Source organism: Chelmon rostratus, chromosome 16, assembly GCF_017976325.1.
Source record: "Chelmon rostratus isolate fCheRos1 chromosome 16, fCheRos1.pri, whole genome shotgun sequence".
Taxonomy (NCBI): Eukaryota; Metazoa; Chordata; class Actinopteri; order Chaetodontiformes; family Chaetodontidae; genus Chelmon; species Chelmon rostratus.
In genome coordinates, this window is record NC_055673.1 from 4,347,627 (window position 1) to 4,369,881 (window position 22,255).

The 22,255-nt window shown below is 42.6% G+C and overlaps 1 protein-coding gene across 4 annotated transcripts in view; it reads left to right on the forward strand.

Annotated features, from left to right (window-relative positions):
* The window catches only part of macf1a (microtubule actin crosslinking factor 1a), a 201,362-nt gene that overhangs the window by 113,055 nt on the left and 66,052 nt on the right, over nt 1–22,255 (forward strand). For all 4 annotated transcript variants that reach the window (XM_041954924.1, XM_041954925.1, XM_041954926.1 and 1 more), the window contains 18 exons: nt 149–284; nt 11,539–11,688; nt 11,919–12,152; nt 12,282–12,461; nt 12,555–12,728; nt 13,028–13,195; nt 14,172–14,363; nt 14,477–14,650; nt 14,914–15,037; nt 15,197–15,396; nt 15,729–16,046; nt 16,212–16,378; nt 17,742–17,898; nt 18,008–18,119; nt 19,062–19,124; nt 19,610–19,848; nt 20,168–20,297; nt 21,907–22,106. In XM_041954924.1, the coding sequence (XP_041810858.1) occupies nt 149–284; nt 11,539–11,688; nt 11,919–12,152; nt 12,282–12,461; nt 12,555–12,728; nt 13,028–13,195; nt 14,172–14,363; nt 14,477–14,650; nt 14,914–15,037; nt 15,197–15,396; nt 15,729–16,046; nt 16,212–16,378; nt 17,742–17,898; nt 18,008–18,119; nt 19,062–19,124; nt 19,610–19,848; nt 20,168–20,297; nt 21,907–22,106 (3,118 nt within the window). The remainder of the gene's footprint in view (nt 1–148; nt 285–11,538; nt 11,689–11,918; nt 12,153–12,281; nt 12,462–12,554; nt 12,729–13,027; nt 13,196–14,171; nt 14,364–14,476; nt 14,651–14,913; nt 15,038–15,196; nt 15,397–15,728; nt 16,047–16,211; nt 16,379–17,741; nt 17,899–18,007; nt 18,120–19,061; nt 19,125–19,609; nt 19,849–20,167; nt 20,298–21,906; nt 22,107–22,255) is intronic.

Below are 22,255 nucleotides of genomic sequence, written 5' to 3' on the forward strand. Positions count from 1 at the left end.
TTCCAACTTAAAACCAGTCATATTTTAATGAAATGTAGGTGAAAGCCACTGTGGGAAACATACACATCAGCATCACACACTCAGACACACATTAAACACATACAGTAAACCCCACCTGCTCTAACCTTTTCCCCTGTGTCCTCACCAGATTGTCCCCAGAGGAGCGTGCTCATGTAGAGGCTCAGCTGGACGAGCTGACGGCCACATACAACCAGCTGTGTGATAGCTCCACCCAGCAGCTGCAGCAGCTGGAGCAGCAACTGGCCAAAGAGGAGGAAAGAAAGGTTGGTCGGATGAAGGGATAAGATGCAGAGGTGGTACTGTAGATTTATGACAAAAAAATGTATTTTCAACTTGTGTATGCTTGATAAAATTTAATTATGAAGGTACTCTTCTAAAATGTTGCTTTGAATCTGAATATGCTTGCGAGCTATGCGTGAGTTCATGTGTGGGCCAGCCAGAGTGTGTGTGTCATACAGCATGTCGTGTGTTCACAGAGTGTGCATTTTTGAAAAAACATCACCACTATTGATGACTCATTGACTTGGTTTGGTTTAACAAACATCACAGACCCTTTTCAGACGTGTATTCAGAGGATCTAAAAATGTCATTTTCTATTTTTGGCACTTTTGTTTGACCTCCTTCTTTGTCATTCAGGGAGAAGTTACAAACGGTAGAATAATTATACACTCTAGAAGATGCTGTAATCTTTGTCATAAAATACTTCCAACTTTTTTGAGAAAGTGAGATTTAAAAAAAAAAAAACACTAGAAGTGTGGGCACAAAATGGCAAAGAAGAATTCACTGGATGATACTGTCTGAAATGGGCCTTGGCATGGAGTGTTCCACTATCACATTGTTTTCCTAAAAGCCTGCAGTCATGTCATTAACTACCCCCATCCTGGTTTTTGTCATTTTCATCATCATCATCAGAGAATACATCTGCTGAACTGCTAACATGGTTAATACATGGCCTTAGTGGTGCCGCACTAGAGCAGCGCTGCCCAAGTCATGCTAGCAGTCAGGTAGAAGCTGTAGAGTTCTGCTTTTCGTAGATCCATTGATAGACACATTCATCTATGTAGCAACAAAATAGTATCATGTTATTTTCTTTATGTGGTGGTAAAGTAATGCCACTGCATAAAGTCAACACATTACATTTCAGTATTTATTTTTACTGCATCAAGTTTACCCCATGTATATCTGTGCTGTCGACCAATGGGAATCACACGCTCACACCAGCTCTCATTTGATCATTAAATTGTTCCTCTCCTGACAATATGGTACATCGGTCAAAAAAGGATTGAATGTTTGTGAGAATGTCAGGTTTCAAGCAGTCCTTGGTGATAGATCTTAAGTCCTGACAGCTGCACTTCATTATTGATTCATATATGAATGTTGTATGTTTTTATGGGGGACGTTTATGTGATGAAAAAACTCACTGACAAATAGATGTTTTTTTTTTAAAAGTCACTTTTGATGTAGACTGTAATTGCACCAGAGGCCAGCTATGCAAAAAAAAACCTCACACTTCACCATTCGAGCATGTTGTGTCCAGATCACAAGAGTGTGTGTGAATGAGAATTTTTGTGTTTGTTCTAATGCATACTATTAATGTGTGAAAACTTTAAACCAGCGTTTGCTTGAAAACCACTAACAGCTGCCAAAGAGAGAATTATGGACATCTGAGCTCTGAGCCACGGATCAGAATGAGAGATGGAAAACAAAGCAGGACATTTATTAACACAGTAATTCTGCAGCTGTTCGGCATGTTAATGAGCTAGATCAGTTTAGTGTTCAGTTAGTTTAAGTGGGAATCATAAAGTGTCTCACAATATAGTACTGATAATGAGTGATTACAATCTTATGTGATACATGGTATATTGCAAGACTGCAATCTGCCATTTATCATGATACCTGTGCAACCGGAGAAGTAAGCATACCTTCAAAATGTTGTGTATTGTGATAAATTTCTATTTAAGTAATTTGGCCCAGCCCTTTTCAGTCCCTGTTTAAAGGTGTCAGACCGAAGAAGTCGTAGTTGTCTGAACCTATTAGGTCAGCAGGTGGATTTAGTGTCAGTGTTAGGGGTCAGAATGAAGAGTGGCATGCAGAATGCTAACAACCAGCTTCTCACCTGTCGCGCCTCACTCTGCCGAGCCATAAACTGGCCCATTAGCGTGTGTGCCATGGGACGAGCCTGTACGGTAAGTAGCGCTCGCTTTCTCTCTTACCGTTGCATTCAAGTTTTTTCTCACCTAGAAATGTTATTCTTCTCTTCTGTGTTCTCATGTGTTTCTTTGCTTACCTTTATGTAGAGCTTTACTGCATTTTTGTCACTAGTTGCTTTTTTGCATGCTTAGTGCTTGTTTTAGAGTAGCTGTGGTAAGTATTAAAGCGCTTTTTAATATAAATGAGAATTTAAAACATGGGAAAGAAACTATTGAATGTACAAAAAAAGCAACATCCAAAAATCACAAAAAATAATCAATTCTAGTTTTTTGCACTCTTATTATGTTTTTGTAGACATTGGTTGTGGGTTTTCTTCTTTTTTTCTGAGTCTACTATCTGATTCTACCCATAACACACTTTGATATGGTAACATAGTAATATTACATAATACATTTACTGGCTCAAAGTGCTATACAACATTGATCTGTAATGTCACCAGAATGAATGTCAACTGGAATTTTGTTTCTTTATTTTTGTAGAACAAAATTGCCATTGCTGGAGTAATCGACCTGGGAACAGTGGAAACATTCCCAGTGTTCAAAGCAGCCCAACGTGGTCTTATTGACCAGGACACCTGCCATGTACTTCTGGAGGCCCAGCTCATAATGGGTGGGCTCCTCCAGCCTGATTGCCCTCTCAGTCTTTCCCTGGAACAAGGCCTAGCTCAAGGCCTAATTGACACCCATACCAGACAGTCCCTTTCTGAGCTAGAGCGTGCTTTGCTTTTGGTAGAAAATACTAAGTCTACAAATGACCAACAACAAAATATGTTGCCAGTAGCTACAGCCATGGAGTTTGGGCTCATCAGAGAGGAGGTAGGACTTCGTATTCTAGAACTCCAGATGAACACTGGAGGCCTGAGAAACTCAATGGGAATAATCATGACTTTGGAGCAAGCAGAAGACAGGAAACTTCTTACTGCCAGAATCCTTACGAAACTCCAGTCAAGGCTACAACATAGAGAGCTGATTGATCCAAACACAGCTGAAAAATTAAACCTAAATGAACTACAACAGCGCTGTGTCCTCGACAATGAATCAGATCTCCTCCTCCTCCCTGTCAAACAGCAACCTGGAGGAACTGTCTGCCTTCGGTCCGGAAGAAAAGTTGGTATCTTCCGTGCAGTCCAGGAAGGCCTGATTGATCGGAAAGTAACTGTACGACTCCTAGAAGCCCAGCTCTTTGCCGGTGGTATTGCTGACCCACGGTCTGGCCACCGGCTGACACTTGATGAGGCTGTTCGTCATGGGCTTATGGACCATGATCTAGCCTGTGCAATGTTAGCACGACAGCTGCAAAATGGGGGGATTCTAGACCCATTTAGTGGAGAACGCCTGGATTTGGAAGAGAGTATTCGCAGGGATCTTCTCTCTTCCCGTCTGGCTGTGTTGGTCCTTGAGTCTCTTTGGGCATTCATGGGAATACTCTGGCCTGAATCTGGAGAACTTCTTCCTATTGGTGAGGCTCTTCAACAAGGAGTGATCTCAGGAGAGCTGTCAAGGAACATCCTAAGGCAGCGACATGCCATTGGGGCTCTGTACAATCCAGAAACCCTCCAGGTTCTGCCCTTAAACCAGGCTGCTGAAGAGGCCCTTGAGCCCAGTGTAGTTAGTTTTCTCAAAGACACTTACATTCCAGATGTTCTTTCCAGCCTGAACCAGTCAGGTACCCCATCTCTAAACCGTTTGAGCTGGGGTTCCACCAGCTCCTCTCCACCTCCATCCTCTCCTTCGCCTTCATCATCTCCCGAAGGTCTTGTCTGGGATGTTACGCCAACACATGGGATGGATCCTGAAGAACAAGCAAAACACAAGCTGCTGTTTCACCTCATGACTCACAGCTATGTGGATGCTCATTCTGGAAAACGATTGGTGCTGCTAGACCCTGAGTTGGTGGAGTTGGTCAAAGCTATTGAACTGGTTGCTGGAGATTCTGTACATGGAAGTCAAGCTGAGCCACAAAATAGTTTGACCATAGATGAGCAGGGCAAGTTTCAAGTGGTGAGACAGTTTAGTTTGACAGATAAAGGGGTGAGTGACAAACAAACTGAGGTTGAAGAAGACCGCTCCAGTGTAATCACACCAAGCAAAGAATTTGAGATGAATGGCAAGGGCATCCTTGACGAAAGGTATGATGGAGAGAATGACAATAAATTGCTGCACAAGCCATCAGTAATTGTAGAGAGTGATTTAGCCTTTGCAACTAAAAATGAAATTAGACTAGATAAAGATGCAACAGTAAAAGCTCAAAAGAGAGAAATATCCAGTCTTGAAAGTTCAATGGCTTCAGCTGCACATTATGTAGCGGAATTTACAAAGGGACCAGATGAGCTGGTAGCAACAGAATCTGAACCCAAGGATAGTGGTGTTAAAACCACAACAGCAGATAGAGAAATAGTCATGGCAGCGCTCAAATCGGAGGAAGATTTTATATTGTTGAAAGAGCACACCCCACTGGGAGCAAAAGCAAATGAAGATATTAATTCAACACAGTTTGATGATGGAAAAGCTGGAAAGCGTTCTCAGACTGAATCAGAAAGGATCGATGAAAAGTTGCCTATCACAGAGACTGACTCAAAGCATGCAAAGCCTCAGATTGATATCATTGAATCAGCAGTGGAGAGGGAAGGGGAGGATGCTGAGTTAGCAAGGTTAGTCCAAGAGCTCAAACGAGGAGGTCTGATGACAGAAGAAGGAGAGAAGTTGCTCCCAGATGAGGCAGTAGCCCAGGGTCTCCTCCCTGGCCACTCAGCACTTAAATTAATGGCTCAGGCAAGACTGTTTGGAGGTTTCCTAGATGCCAGCAGCATTGAGTCACTTAGCATGGAGGACGTAATGCAGGAGGGTTTACTAGATGAAGATCTAATGTGGAGTGTCCTGAGGTCAGATAAAACCCTTGCAGGGGTTGTGGATGTTCAGAAAAGGCAGATCTGTGGGGTAAGGGAGGCAGCTGAAGCAGGGTTGATTGACCCCAACACCGCTGTCCGACTTCTAGAAGCACAGGTGGTGTCTGGGGGGATTGTTGACCTACGTAGAGATAAGAAAGTCTCTGTCACTCTAGCAGCAAACCTAGGACTGATTGATGAGGATCAAAGAGAAGACTTGGTGGCACTAGAGAAGGCATACAAAGGAAAGGATACAGATTCAGCAACAGCCCTCACTAAAGCCAGTTTACAGCTACAGATGGAAGGTGTTATCGACCCAGAGTCCAAGTCTCCAGTTCCCCTGGAACAAGCAATTCAGAAAGGGTTCATTAGTTCTCAGGAGGCTTATCAGGTGTTGGCAAGGCAGGTGGCTGAGGGTGGTATTATACATCATGCTTCAGGGTTGAGGCTGTCGGTTTCTGATGCCGTTGATAGAGGATTAGTGAACCGGTCCATTGCTCCTGGACTGGAGGAACTAGAGTGGGTCTACCAAGGTAAAGCCAACCGTTCATCTCACCCAGAAGCTGTCATTTTCCAGGCATCAACAGGGGCCATTTTAGACCCTGACTCTGGTTCTAAATTGACTTTGACCAAGGCAGTTTCTAAGGGTCTTCTGGATGAGAATATTGCCATTGAAGCCATGGCCTCTTCAACTGTAACACAAGGAGTGCTTGACCCGCAAACTGCACGCATTGTGCCTTATTTAGAGCTTGTAAACCAGGGTAAGATAGATATTGAAACTGGCAAACGCTTCTTGGAGGTTAAACCATTCAGAGGTGTTCAAGATGAGCAAACAAGAGACAGCTTGACCCTTCCAGGGGCAGTTATGTCAAAGCAAGTTGACCCAGTGCCAGCATTGAGGCTGCTCCAAAGCCAGGCAGACAGTGGAGGGATCATTGATATCAGTACTGGAGAAAGGCTTCCCCTACCTGAAGCCCATCAAAGAGGTTTAGTTGGAGACAATATGGTCAGGGTAATAGCCACCAACCAGTTTTTGAAAGGAGGTTTAGTTGATCCTGCCACTGGACAGCAAGTCTCTAGTCTTGATGATGCCATTGCAAAAGCACTCATCTCCAGTGACATAGCTTCAGAGATTCGTGCGTCTGTGGATATAGAGGGTATTGAAGGTAGTCTTACACCTGTTGCCTCATCAAATGGTACATACAGCCCTGCTGTTGCATTGTCAGTGTCAAGCCCAGACAGTCCAGCGAAATGGTCAGATGTAAACGCTGAGGGGCCTTCAAGATCTCCACCCTCAAAGAAAGATTTAGCAATTACACAGGACGATGGAAAGACATCTTCATCTATAGTATCAGATCAGTCACTGCTTCATGACATTACTACAGAAGAGGGCAAAGTGGAAGCACCAGTGTCAGCGGAAGAAAAGGCTCTGATTGAGTCAGACAAATCCATCGACCTCTTGTGTAAGTTTGCCACAAATGTTGAGAAAAAAATTCAGCAAGCCATAGAAGAGATCGTGCCACAGACAGACATCAATAAATCAGAGCCTCCTCCTAAGCAGGAGCTTGATGAGAGACCACAAACAGGTGAGAGTGACGCTGATGATAAACAAAAGGGGAACGTTTTCAGAGATTCTATTGGAGAGTCCATTCAGGCACACGATACTGACAAAGATTCACAGATAGATAAAGGGGCTTCTATTTTGAAGTCAGTCGGGGAACCAGTGAAGGTTGACAAAAAGGAGTGTAGATGCAGTGATGAGAGCACATCAGTGGTTCATCTTGATTCTGAGGATGGAAACCTGACAGGTTTTGTGGCAGCAGAGATTAGAAATGATGGAGAAAGCAAGGATAGTATTGAATTGTCAAAATTGAGTGGAGAGGATTGTGAAAAGAGTGATGTGGCAGCACAGAGAGATGATGTAAATGTGAGGGATACAAGATTGGAGGAAGACAGACCTTTAAAGATTGAGATCAAATCGAGTACTGATGTCGAGCAGTCAACCCAGTTATTGAACTCTGCGGCCAAAGTGACACAAAGCAGGAGCAAGAAAAAGAGGAAGAATAAAAAGAACGGAAAAGGTAAAGAAGTAGAGAATGAAACACACTTCCGAGAGATAAGACATCCTTCTCAAATTGATCAAGCTGATGCACATATTGAAGGGCAATCTGTCACAGATGAGCTTGCATCTCGAGACAAATATGAGAAAACACAGACTCATCATCAGGAAGCTTCCACAGTGCCTGCCAATGAGGAAAGTGAAGCCAAGATTGACAGGAACATTGAGGCTGACAATGATTTGGTAAAACATGGACATGAAGCAGGTCCAGCCTCACTGGAATTCACAGAACATTCTCTTGAATCACAGAACGATTCAATAAAAATTGCTTTATTGAAGGACACAGAAAAGGGTGATAAGATAGAGGAAGTGAAAAGACAGGAGCCGAAAGCAAAAGTTGAAGAGAAGGCTTCTGTCTCTCAGAAACAAGAACAACCACATCAGGAGGTAAAGAAAAGGAATGAGCAAGAATTGCCTCAGAAATCTGCTCTACCAGATGACAAGAAAGCAGCCTTGATACTGAAAGCCAAAGAGAGCATTCTTAAAAAAGTGTTTGAAAAAGGAGTAAGCGAGAAGCAGACTGCTAAAGAGCTGCAGGCATTGCGCTGTGAGGTGGGGAAGAAGGAGAGTCAAGACTCAACTGTAAAAGGTATAAAGAAACAAACTTTGCCAGCTAAAGTTGATGGAGTGGAGAGCCGCGATGTTAAAGATGATAGTGTCAAGAGACCCAGTGGTTCAACTAAAAAGAATGGGGAAGAGATGAGTGTCAAAGAAGATGAAATGCAATTGACAAGGGTGAAAGACGATCCAACTGTTGAGAAATTTTCTGTCAAAGAGGACATAGAGACCAAACTCATGGAGACTTCTTCAAATGAGAGACAAAAGAGGGGTTTTGGAAAGGAAGACTTTCAAAAAGACTCTGAGACAGCTCCATCAGTCCAGCCCAAAGAAACTCAGCAAAGTAAACAAAGTAAGAGGAACAAGAAGTCAAAGAGCTCAAAAGCGACAGACAAAACTGAGTCTGATACTGAGAAGTTAGTGACTCCTGAAAATGTGGATTCTGAGATTACATCAACAGAAATTACCACAAAATCTAAAATGACAAAACCAGATTTAGAAAAGTCAGAATGGACTGAGGACCAGAGGATGGATGCCGAGGGTCAGTCCACCAGTGATGTCATTAGACCTTCAGTTGACGATGAGGCAAATGAAGTGGAGACCTCCATAATTAATGTTAAAGTTGCTGAGACCAGTCAGAAAAGTCCACCACATTTACGTCAGTCAGAAGAATCCAATTCTCACGTTAAGGAACACATACAATTGTCAGGGATTACATCTACTGGGAAAGAAATATCCCAAGAATCCTATTCAGGCATTGCTGGTGAATCCATAGACTTTTCTCACGAGGCTCTCAAATGCGAACCAGACATCCAACCCACAGATCCATCTATGGCTTCTGGCACACAACCAGTTGAAGGAGCAGGGAAAGGCAAAAAGAAGAAAAAGCACCAACTACCTGAAGTTGAGTGTACCAGTGGTCCTGAATCAAAATCTTTAAAAGACAAACAGCAGCATCTCAAGTCTCCAGAGTCAGCCAAAGATGCTTCAGCTGAGTCTGAATCATTTGGAGTCCCTGAGTCTGATACAGCCACTGAGAGCTTGGAAGAAGGAGAGGATGATGTTAGACAGAGTCAAGAAATTGAGTCAAACAAAGAGGGGACAACATCTAGGACTGGCAAGGTAAGGAGTAGATGATTTCTAAAGGTTTCTTTTCTAAAATTTCATGAGGATTTCTTTCTAAGGAACTTTTTGTATAATCAGTAAAAGAGAATATGATAGAATATGTTATTGTATTTTATTATTTTTTTGTTCTTCTGCAGTCATCATTGATGCGTCAGGAATACTTAGAGCATGACCAGCAAATTGTAGCCCTGGTCTCCATGGTGAGACATATTGAGGTCCGACTCAAACAGCAGGAACAGCAGTCTGTTGGCCGCAGCCTCATCGCTTTGGATGACATCATCAGACATACTGAGGTGAAAGAACATGCATATTTACCTGACAGAGATCTGCTGTTATATTATTATCACACCAGCCCACGTCAGTGCACCTGTTTTTTTTTTTTTTTATTATTATTTGGCCATTTTATTTGTGTGTTTGGCTCCCAGTGTGAGACATAAAAGCTGATTTAAGGATTAGTTTTTTACCAAACAACATCAAGAAAACTTTTGTTTTCTTTTCCTAATCGGTTTTTCAGACTCTGGACCTTGAATTGCGTGACTTGGAGCCTTCGATCAACAAGGAAGTGGAGGCTGCTGAGCAGCTGTTGAAGCCCCAGCCTAAAGATGTTCCTCCCCAGCTCCTATTGGCCCTGGAAAAGGATGGGCGGAGCTTGGCTCGAGGGTATGAAGCTGCCAGAGCACTTTCTGAGGGCATTCTGCAAAGTCTACGAGACCATAGAGACTCATATAAGGTAAACGAAGCAGCCTAGAGAAAATTAGAAAGGAACATGTGTTTTAAGTGCTTATTTGTTGTTGGGTCCAGAGAATTCTTTGTTTCCTGTGTAGATGTATGAATTTACTTGACTACGACAAGGTTGCAATTCTGAACAGCAATGTTTCTCTCTCAGGAGGCAGTAACAGCGGAGCAGAAGTCACTGGGAATACAGGTGGAGAGTTTGCTCTCTTGGCTGAGGGAGACAGTGGCTCAGATGGATGGAGGAATGGCTGGGATGGAAAAAATGGAGACGGCAGAGAAAGATGAAAGTTGTGATCAGCTCACACAGCAGCTGAGTCTTTGCAAGGCAAGTTGTCCAAACTGAAGAAAATCTTTGCAGCAATAATATTTAATTAATGCTCCTTTTTGAAGGAATGCATGCAATTATGATACAACATAGACATTTTGTTACCCTTTAAATGCATCGTCAGTTTTTAACATATTATCCCTCATTAAATAAGGCTCATGTGACAATATGCACTGTTTTACTAAAGCTTGTAAACATATGGAACTTGATTAAAATCACTTACCAAATAGAGCATGAGTTGGTACTGTATATTGTCTGTATAACACTTTCCTCCTCTCATTTATACCTCTTTCTTCTCTTTCCTTTAAGGAGCTGCAGTCCTCTCTGATGGCTCGTTCTAATGAGGTCAATAACGTGGCCTTTGACATTCAGGTGTTCATCTCGGAGCGGGCTCAGGACCTGGCCCCTGAGCAGAGCAGGCAGCTTCTGGGGCAGCTCCAGCAGCTCCAGAGGGCCTTCCACCGAGCGTCGGGCCAAGCCCAGGCCTGGGCCAATGCCCTCTCCGCCCAGAGAGAGAGGGAGGAAGAGTGGCAGCGCAGGGAGAGAGTGAAAGAAGAGGAGAAGGACAGAGAAAGGCAGAGTGCAAGGGAGAGAGAGGTTTGGAAAAAGATGATTGAGTTGGATTGGTTTGAAACGCAGCGCTGTTTCTCACTAATACATTTGAAATGCATTTAGCTTTTATATACTATATTTCAAAGCTTTATTTGTCATGCTGTAAACTACTGTCATGCTTTCTTACACAAGCTCTTAGTACTGTTTTGAGCACTCACGTTCTATAAAATCATATCAAACTGGACGAGAAACTGGAAAAGCCTGACGTAAACTAGCTAACTTCCACCACAATTTAACTTGTAGTTAATCATCTCAAACATATACCCTGATAACAACCCACTGCTGCTCTTCTTGCAAAAGCTCTGCCACTTTACCTGGACAGTATCACCACCCTCACTCCTACTACACAGGCTTTTTATGCAAGCGTGTTTGCTACTCTGCATGTCTCTATAACATGTGTTTTATTAACCTGTTTGCCTTGCTGTTCCAGATTGCCACTGAAGGAAATCGCTTATGTCACGGCGGTAAAGGCTAGAGATTTGATTGCAGATAAGCCTCGCTGGCTATTATGCTTAACTGTTTTTCCTCTTGTCTCATCTGAGTACAGAGGAGAAAGAGGAAAAACAGCAAATAAAAATACATTTGTTTGATTTCTCTCTGTATTGTTTGTTGTTGCTTCACCAACATGTTAATGTGAAGATACTATATGTGTGTCTATATGTCTGCCTGTGTGTGTGAGTGTGTGTGTTTGTATGTGTGAGTGTGAACTCTGGACACAATCTGCTCAAAGCTTGGCAAAGTGTGCACTACACAAGAATTCCATTTAGGGGCAAATGTGCATTTAGTGCAAAAACTGGTGGTTAGATCAAAAATGCATACTGGACTGTTCCTGTCACGTGATCCAGTTCAATTGTTTATGATCTTTACTAATTCATATCAGTAGCAGTTTTCCTTACAATTTCTTTCTCTGTGGGTCTTTTTGCTTCCTTCTCTCCTCATTTCTCTCAGGTGGTTCAACAGCAGAAAGCTGAATGCTCTCAGAAACTAGAAGGCCTTACTATGTGGTTGGCTGGAGCTGCCAGCTTGCTGGCTAGTCAGAAAGCTGGAGCAGAGTCAGGTGATGTGAATGTCCTGCAAGAGAAGCAGAGAAAACTAAAGGTTTGAATCTTAATATCTAAACACCCAAAAACACACAAATGTATCTCTTTTTTGCATGTTTATATGTACATGTACATTCAGCTCGTATTAATTTCTTTAGAATCTACTAGTATTTATTATATTTCACCCAAGGCCTTGTTCATCCTCACTGTAGAGTGTAGAGCTTAGTTTTTCGCTGGGTGAGCATGTTTATATGTTTCAAATCAAACCTGTTTTCCCTCATTCTCCAGGAAGCACAGAAGGACCTCCAGACCAAACAAGAGGGAATAGCTCAGGCTATCCGCTCTGTGGAGGAGCTCTTGGCGGAGCGAGGAGAAAGTCTGAGCCCAGAGGAGCGGGAGAGCCTCCAGGGAACGCTAACAAGAATGAAGGAGCAGTACAGTGCCCTCACTGATTCAGTTAACACGTCACTGTCAGAGGTGGACACAGCCATCAACACCACTGTACAGCAGAACACACAGAGGGTAAGAAGATAATAAATATATATATATATATATATATATATATATATATATAGTATTGTAAAAAAAAAAATTGTATTGTTTTCTTGTACCTTTTTTGTATTCATCCTCTTTTCCTCTCCTCTCCTGCAGGCAAAGGCTGAGGAGGAGCTCCAGGAGACCCGAGGCCATATAGACTCTCTGCTGAAAGATTTGTCCTCCCTTAACCAACCAGGCAGGAGAGGAGTTGGATCTGGAGTGGGCAAAGATGTTCATGATGCACCATTCTCACAGCCAGAGGGCGCTGTGATGTCACACACAGAGATGCTGCAGGTGAGAATCTGTCATCTATGTGCTGCACATTTTGGCTAAACCATCTTACAACATTACCAAGTTATGACCTAAAACCTGTGGCCCCTTTCCAAGGCGGAGCTTCAGCAGCTTCAGTCTCAACAGGCCCAGCTACTTCAGATCACGCAGTCAGCTCGCTCTCTTCTTGACCAACCTGACTCTACTGTTCCTCCTGAAGAGAAGCAACGTCTCAGAGCTGCCCTGGATCAGCTGCAGGTCCAGCACCAGGACAGGCTGCAGAGTTGCCAGGTACTCAAAATGCAGTGTCTACAGAAAGGCCTCCTGACCTTCACCGTGCCCTGATCTGTGATATGTGGAGCTTTATCTGATTACAACTTAATGGGGTTTCAGTGACAGTCTCTGATTTTCATTTTGAATGTCTGATTTTATGGGAATAAAATGTAACACATTCAAGGAAAATGGCCAAGACAATTTTTACATTTTACATTTTTACATTTTTACAGTTACATTTTAGTTTATCTGTTCATTGTTTTTGTTGGTATTTCTGTAAAAAAACTAACTGCTACTGCTGTAACTATGTCTTCTAGGACCGCCTGAGGAAATCTGAAGCTCTGAAGGATGAGCTGACGAAGTTCCTCCAAGAACATGGAAGTCTAGTTGCCTGGCTGGAACAAAGTGAACAGGAGCTCCGTTCTCTAGGGGAAGGAGAAACTGATGCACAAGGACTAAAGGGCAGGCTGGAGGAGCACAGAAAGGTGCACAAAATACACATGTCAATAACATAATGGAATTTTATCTCTGCACATTTTTATGGCATTATTTCTCCTTTTTTGATATTTGCATGTGAAGCTCCTCTTGGAGCACAGTGCTAATTTACAAACTCAGATTATCAGAAAATCACAACCATGAGTATGTAATTTTATCATTCATTCATTTAACCAGCTGCAGATTTTCCACAAGAGGGAGCCATTCAGTAACATCAGACCAATTGTACACAACATGTATTTAGGTTAGGACCCTTCCTTCTCCAAAGAAACTAGCAGCTCAGCGCTGGAGCAGTGGGAACTCTGCACTCATCCCAGTCTTGACAAAAAAGTGCTCCAGACAACAAAACTTGCATTTTTATGCATTAATGCAGCCAAAAAACCTTGAATGTGTATGCACATTCAACAACTATACAAAATATTAATAAAACAGCAATTTTAACAGTCATTGCAGGTTCAAACTACTGCTGCTGGTACTTTCCTTGCCTGTAAGTTATGCAGGATGCACTGAAAATGCTGGTACTGTGCCTCTGCAATTAGATTGTATTGGCTGCCCCTGATTTCAGATGCTTTGGAGTGGAGTGAATTTGCTGAGAAATACTTCCAAACTATGCTTTTTTGACCTTTAATTATCCATGAATGACTAAATTTCCATGCTCAGTTTCCATCCATCCATCAGCCCTGACATGCCCTGTTTTACGCACACACAATCACACATTTTCATCTGGGAGCCACTGAGAAATTCCACTGGAGCAGTTTGGGATAATTTTCTACTTAGTCCCTTGATATCACTTTTGCAGTGTTTTATGTCCCTTTCTCATTTTTCCCAGCATCTCTGGAAAGTTGAACTAGCAAGTTGCTGGTCATGACCATGCTTGAAAAAAATGTGATTTTTTTCTGATATACATACTATACATATCTGCATGAATTTTTCCCCAACTGACCTGCAAATTTCATGTATTTCCAGCTTGGTGAGGATGTAATTTGCCACAAGGCAGACCTGCGCTTTGTCTCCATCTCTGGTCAGAAGGTTCTGGACTCTGTTCAGGGAGCTCTGGAGCAAGCTGGTCATTCAGACCCAGCAATGGACAGCACCAAGCAGCTGGTAACTGAAAAGCTGCAGGATGCTAACCACAGATACACAACCCTACACACAAAGGTGAGGGACACGAGAACATGCTAGAAATTGTTACAAATTGTGCCCAATTAATTAGTTCTTAAAACTTGTCTTAAATTTACAAATGTATTGAAATTCTATTTTGGTGTGTGTAGTCAACAGAGTTGGGCAGCCGTTTGTCCAGCCTGTTGGAGAGGTACCAGCAGTACCAGGATGAGGTCGTCTCCCTCCACTCTTGGCTCAGCACCCAGGAACAGAACCAAAGCATAGCCAAGCCCAGTGGAGAGACAGACCCCCAGAACCTGCAAAACACACTTCGACAAGTACAGGTGAAGTTCTGATTACAAACATAAACAAAATACGAAAAGTGATGGAAGAGGCAGAAAAAGAACACAGACAATTTGATAAAATGCTGTTCATGATTTTGGCTCGTTGACAGTCATCTCTCTTAACCGCTCGTCATTTCTAAAAAGTCTGGAAAGGGGTGGAATACTAAAATGGAAAGTATGTGGGAACCTTGTCTTGGTTTTAAAATGTCTTGTCAGCTATTGAAAGAATTTATTTTGACAATCAGTGTGTCCTCTGTCCTCAGCTGCTGCAGGACGAGCTGGCTGAGCGTTCGGTGCAGCTGGAGAAGGTGAAGAGAGCAGGCAGGGATCTGGTCAGCACAGATGAGTCTCCTTCTCTGAAGGCTGTGGACATCCTCTGTGCTGCAGGTGACTTAATTCATTAAATTTGTCCTCCTTAGTCTTAACTACAGACCACTGCCCCTGGATGGGGTATTTTGTCTCAGTTTTTTAGTAAATCAGTAATTTTTTAGTGTCAAAACAACCACTCACATTTCAAATTTGAACTGACATGAGACTTCTTTTCAGATGGTTTAGAGAAGAGGTTTGGCTCCCTCTCTGCGTCTGTGTCAGACCGGGCCGAGCAGCTGCAGACAGCTGTGGCCCAGTCAGTCAGCGTCCAGGAGGGGCTCAAGGGTCTGCTAAGCTGGCTGGACAAACTGGTTCTGAATCCTGTACCAGTCGAACCCACTGCACAGGCTGTACAAGACGCCCTGACACAGAACCAGGTAGGAGTAAACCCAGAGAAAACTCTGCCAGAGTTTCGTACAAAGTACAAAATATCTCCTTTAAAAATGTTGCTTTAGATTTGTAAGCATTCAAAAAAATCATCATCAAAGTCCAAATGCAAAAACAGAATCATAAAGCAAATGTTTAGTATCACTTCAGATGTCCTCCATTTATTTTATAGAAACATGATATGCCTTAAAAGAATTAAACACACAGGTTTCCTCTGTGAATAGAATGATTGCACATCATTTGTCTCTGATCCACAAATCAAACTATTGCTGAAGATGGCAGTCTAAGTCTTAGTTTTTTTAAACCTCTGTTCCTTCCCCAGAAACTTCGTCAGGAGCTGCTGTCCAGGCAGGGCAGCGTGGAAGCAACACGGGACTCTGTTTCCAAACTCCTTCAGAGCTCTGACGCCTCTACAGCCTCTGGCCTCCAGGGTGCTTTAGATGAGCTGACAGAGCGCTACACTGCAGCACAGGCTAGCCAGGCGGAGAGGGAGGCTGAGCTCAAAGGACTATTGCCCAGACTAGAGAGCTACGAGCGACTGGGGACAGACCTCCAGGTCTTCACCCAGAGCCGGCTAAAGGCTCTGAGCCCAGTGGGCCAGCCAGACCGCAGCATGGATGACTACAGACAGACCATTGAGGTCAGTACAGGGGTCAAATTTTTATCAACCAGTCACTTGCATTGTTGTCCCATTTCAGTTGTATGATTTTTAGGTTTTAAGACTTCTTAAAGCCTCTAAAGATATCAGTGGATTAGTTATACTGTCAGTTTATTCAACACTTTTGTCCTGTGTGTCACTCCTCAGGAGGTCAGGTCTGAGCTGGAGCAGGAAGCTGGCCAGCTGAAATCCTTCTGCAACCTCGGCAATGAGCTCAGCCAATCAAAAGCCTTCACTAACACTCAAAGCTTATTGGATAATGTCAAAGGGGTGTCTGATGAGTTCACCCAACTTGAAGCCGATGTCAACGAAAGGTAAAAACGTTAACAGAAAACGTGTGAAAAGTTTCTAATTTATATAGCCATAAATGTGAAGCCCTCACAGTCAGTCTTAAATTCATGGAATTTTAGATAATAGCAAAATATTGATGCAAATCAACTGCTTCCAGTTGTTTTTGGAAGGGAATAGTCACAATCTTTTTAAGCCTGTTTTTGTCAATTGCGTAGTTTACCATAAATTACACATGGTGGCAGCAAAGGCTAAGCTGTTAGGAATCTATCAATCCTTGAGTTGTCTGGTTTTTGATGCTCAAACATGGGTGGAGTCAGTTACAGTTTGATTGACGACAAACCAGATAACCTTCAGAGACAGAGTCAAACTTCAAAAGATCTGATTAGATACGATAGGCCTAATAATAAAGCAAGAAATACTGGGACTGGCTGTGCAGAACAGACTACGCCACTGGCATTTCCAAAATTTGTTTTCTAAATTTGTAGCCTTCATGGAGCACCAGTTGCTATGCCTACCCTGCCTGACGTCGTATCAGTGAGCAGCCACACTTGAAGCATGTCAGAAGGGGGCTGGGAATTTAAAAATACCATTATCCTTGAACTTAGCCAACCACTCACATAAAAACAACCAAATTAGGCTGTTTTATGGACATGCTTATGTCCTGATCAGATATGAGGAGATAGAGAATGTGAGTTGTTATCTTAGTAACCTTCCTGGTGAGAACACTCACAGAACATACTGTAATGATGTAGGAGATTATTTACTGTGTTGCATGATGTTTCACAGCAGTTGGTTTCCAACTGCACAGTGTGTTTGTGTGGGTCTACTGTATGTGTGTACTGTATCTGTGTGGCCAGTGTGAGCTGATGAACAGGACTAATATAAGCAGAGTGGACATGGCTCATTGTCCGTCCTATAAACGGCCTACTCGGATGACTCCCAGCTTCAAATCCCGAGGGGGAGAAAATAGCACCATGATAATGATACTGCTCCATGCCAGACAACTTGTCAGAGCTGTTTTGTCTACGGGCAGTCAGCACTTTTCCAACCATAGCTCGACACAGATCACATACAAAGAGAGGGAGGTCAAAGCTATGTTAATTCTGGACCATGAATAACCCCTTTCAATAGTGCCTGTTGTATTTTATAATGTAAAATCAAGAACAATTATTTGATTACTTTTTTTGTGTTGAAAACATAAAAACTGTGATTAAAGCTGAATTTTCTTTGCTCTCCTCTGTCCTCATGGCCTCTTCCCCCCCTTCCCATTTCCTTATCAATGTTATTCCTTTATCTTCCTCATGCTCTCTGTCACTACTTCCTTTCCTCTCTTGCTGTGCTTCAAACCATCCTCTTCCTCTCCTTTCCTCTGTTGTTTTCTCACAGGTTTGCTGCCATCCAGGCCTGTGAGCAGCAGCTGCTCCAGTTCCGCAGCCTCTCTGGCTCCCTCCTCAGGTGGCTTCAGACAGCACAGGACCAGCTGCCTTCCAAAGAGGCCAACCTTACCACAGAGGGCCTGCAGAGAAGAGTCCAGCAGCTCACGGTGTGTGTGTGTGTAATTATTTAGAATATAAATATACACATGCATATTCTGCATCCTTTGGTTTTACTCTCAAAGTTCAATGACTCATTAAAATGTATTATGTCCTCAGGACTTGTTGAATGACTGGGAGTCACAACGATCAAGGGTTCAGGAGCTGAACAAGACAGGCTCAGAGCTGGAGTCCCTCATCATCGACATAACCGCTCCTCAGACCAAAACTGGTAAGAGCAGGGATGGAGTTGCTGCCAAACATATCAGTTCTCCCACTCTCCCTCAGTAGAAATGACTTATTCTCCTCATGAGCATCTTTTAAAGTGATTAAGGTAAGATTTAAAGATGATGTAGGTGGGAGGAAAAGAATCACTAAGGGGTTTATAAAATAATTTCACCTGACACTGACAACACTGGAAAAAAAAAATCAGAGAGGAGCAGGGAAGAACGCAGTCTTGGTAGCTGCATGTTTTGAAAATAGGAGTCAAAAAGGGTGGAAACTCAAACTGCCGTCTAATACAACAAAACCACAGACTGAGACCTCAAGTATCATTATGTAGATGAATTAATGCCTGTCTCCAGTTATTTTCTCCAATTTTCAGTCTAGGGACCCACACTTATAGGTTTGTTGGTCATGATTTGTTTTGAAAGCAAACCAAAGCATTGGCTGAAATATTAAAAAAAAAAAAATGAAATTTTGTGTTGCTTTTTATCCCTCTTTGCTGGTGACAGCCGATGCTTTTGCGTTGTCCGTCCCATTCTCATGAACACAGTATGTCAGGAAGGACTTGAGGGAATTCCTTCAAATTTGGCACAAATTGATCACTAGTCCAAGGTCAAAGGTCATGCAGCCAGGAGGCAGTAATTGTAGTTGATATATCCATTAAATTTCTGTGTCATGTAAAGACTATGGGTATCCTCCATGTCTTTCTTACCACTGTCATCTGTTTCCACGGCTTTTGTGCAACGTCCTCAGTTCTCCTGCTGAGCTCTGTGTACTCTGAAGTATTTTTCAGTTGGCAGGACGTTCTGGTGCTGCTGGGTGCTTTATCAGAACTTTAAATGTGTTTTTTACATGTCAGTGCATCGCTGTTTCTGTTCTGTGTGTAACCATGCCTGCGTGAGTGTGTTGTAGAGCCACTGTCTCAGTCAGGTGTGTGTCTTTCTCCCAGGTGCTCCTCAAATCAATGGCTCAGCAGGTCCCAGCAGTGTCAATGGCATTCACACCTGTAAAGGTGAGCTCTCCCTCTAGTTCTCTCTCTCTCTCTCCGCTCTTCTTGTAACTGCCTTCTGAAAATGAGACTCTAAGATAAACTTGAACACCAATTGAATTGTGCTCCGGCTATATTGGAGTTTAGTATTTCCTCATAATGGCAATTTTGAGATTTTACTGCACTGCTTTCTGTTTTACTCTTCCTGTCGCCTATACTGTCCTGTCTCCTGTCAGCTGTCTGTCCATGCAAAACATCTGTCAGCGGCAAATTTGTCCAATTAAAGAATCATCTGTCTCAGCATCTATCATTTGTCTAGGCTGTCCTAATCCCCCTGCACTGCATGCATTTAGGCTAATAACAACTGTAGTTCTTATTAGCCTAGTTAACTACTTTGTAGTAGATCTGTTGACTTTATTCTACCAAGATTTACTTGTCTGTTTTTTTCCTTTATACCTCTATTGTGCTATATGTTACCATTTGTCTCCTTTCTCTTAATGTGTCCTCAGACCTGACAGAGCTCCAGGTAGCCGTATCTGATGTAAACGGTCGATACGAGATGTTGGGTGGGGAGTTGAAGGAGCGTCTTAGTCGCCAGCAGGCCTCACTGGAGCTGAGGCAGAAGGCCAGGCAGGGCACTGAGGAGCTCAAGAGCTGGCTGACAGACAGAGAGCACAGTCTGAAACAGGGACAGACCGCCTCCCCCTCCAGACCTGAAGTGGTGCGTGCCCAGGCCCAGGAGAACAAGGTATTGTGCATGCTCTGTGACACTTCTCCAATGGGAACCATGCAATAAATTCACCTAGTATACGTTATGACCTTTATCCTTTATTCAAACAGATTTTTAAGTAAAAAAAATGAAAAATGTCACATCTATTTTCCATTGCAACATCTTGCACATTCATACAAACATTGTCCTATCTGCTGATATCGGTGCTAAATTCAAACATCAGAACTCTCATCTTTGCTTTATATAATTTATTGTATACTTGTCATGTTGAATAGATGTAGTATTTTTAAGTTGCTGCTTTAAGTCTTCTCATGGACTAGGTCCCCTTCTTCTTTAGGCCCTGCTTTCAGAGATGGCTGAACACTCTGAGAAGGTAGAGGATCTGAAGAGCACACTGAGGAAGCTGATTGCTGACAATCCTGATTCTCCTGAGGCAGACAGCTGGAGACAGCAGCTAGAAGAGATAGGTACGTGCTGCAGATGTCAATAAATACGTGAGGACGTATGACACGATGATGGGTCAGCCATTTTACAGAAACTGATAGATTAGAGCTCTGCCTCGGCTAATGCAGATGCCCAATGGCTAAAGCTAAAGTAGAGTCATCACTAAATGATAATAAAGACATAGCCAAGAGACTGAACTAGATATACTCTATTGAAGGGCTCATGGAAGTACTGTACAGTTTTCACAGCACATAAGAGCCATTATGAAGAAAGTCTATCAGGTTAGAACCTGAGGCAGTCACGTGAAGGTAACATATACAAGAGATGCAAGTTAGTGATACAGAGAAAGAACACTGCCTCAGGGACTCAGAGAGGCATTTAGTGGAATATGATCTGTGAGGACAGTCGGTGAGTTTGTTACCTCATGTCTGTCTGGCTGTTCCATAAATACGAGAGACTAAGAAAAGGGTTTAGATAGATTCTAGCTTGACATTAACACATGAAAAGAAATGTATATGAACATTAAATAGGCACAAAACTAAAGGGAAAGAGAATCAGACCTGGAGATACATGAAAAAGCCAGGCTAAGGCTGTCAATTCAAGATCCTGGTGAGAGTTCTGTTAAAAGAACATAATACGAGATTTTGTGACTCCACAATTTGTTAAAGGGATAATGAAAATAGGGCAGATAGAAGTTGATTGTTCTTTTGTTGCATTGTACCTCAGCAAAGTCCCACATTAACTTATGGAACAGGATGAATATCTCTTTAAAATATTCTTGGCTACTAGCAAGAACAACACCAAGCAGAAATAGCTGCAGGCAAACCATCCAACAAAGGTTGACTAGACAACTAGCAGTTGCCAGTTCAATAAATAAATAAATGTATGTGCAAGTGTTGTTTTTCCCATGTTCAAACCTCTCATGTTGCTTGGAAACAATAAGTAATAGAAATCAAGTTGCAAAAGATACTTAGAAAAGAACTGAAATTTGAAAACCGGTAAAAAGAAGGTGGCACAGTGCCTCCAGAATCTGTAATAATTTCTCTAAGAGATGGTGAGGAACTGAGATCAATATTATCCAGGGAGAGAGTGGGAAGTGTTCCTGTCAGAGCTATTTGTTCACTCTCATTCTTGATATTTTTACCAGGGCCTCCTATGAGGTAACCGAGACAGAAATATTTAAGGTGAAATCCAAGAAGGGGGGCATTTATATTTCTTATTTCATAATGCCTTTTCAAAGCCACGTGGACTGAATGCACAGACACACACACACACGCTGTTGGATGCCCAGAACATGAGTCAGAGAGGTAGAGAGAGAGACGAGAAGTAGGAGGAGGGACAGAGGAAGAAAAATGTCTTCTTGTTTCAGTCTTCACATTGAGTCAGGTTTAGATCAAGGAGCTTGGTTTCATCAGTGCTGTAATTTAAATTTCTGGTTACTTTAATTTTTACACTGTGCTGTAGGGCTTAAATGTTGTACAACTTAATGAGACAAGTGATTTCCTTAAGAAAGAAAACAGAAAACAGTGAACAATGAATATGGTATAATGTAATATATACATACTTCATCAACATTTGCATATGGTGTGTTATATGTTCTCCCTTTCCCGTCTTGATTGATCATTTCCTAAGACTCCCGCTGGCAGACGGCCAATCAGACTGCAGCTCAGAGGCAGACAGAGCTGGAGACTTGTGCCGATAGGCTGGGCAGCTTTGCCTCAGCAGCCAATCAGCTGGGCCCGTGGTTGAGGGAAAAGGAGCTGATGATGAGCGTGCTGGGACCATTGAGCATCGACCCCAACATGCTCAACACACAAAAACAACAAGTACAGGTATGTGATAGAAGAGTGGAGGCAGAATCACACACACACACACACACACAGACTGTGTTAATCGATAAAGAAAATCCAGCACGAGGAGAAATACATCAGAGAAAACCACAGAATAATCAAAACAACTAATTTGTGTTAATTTTTTTTTT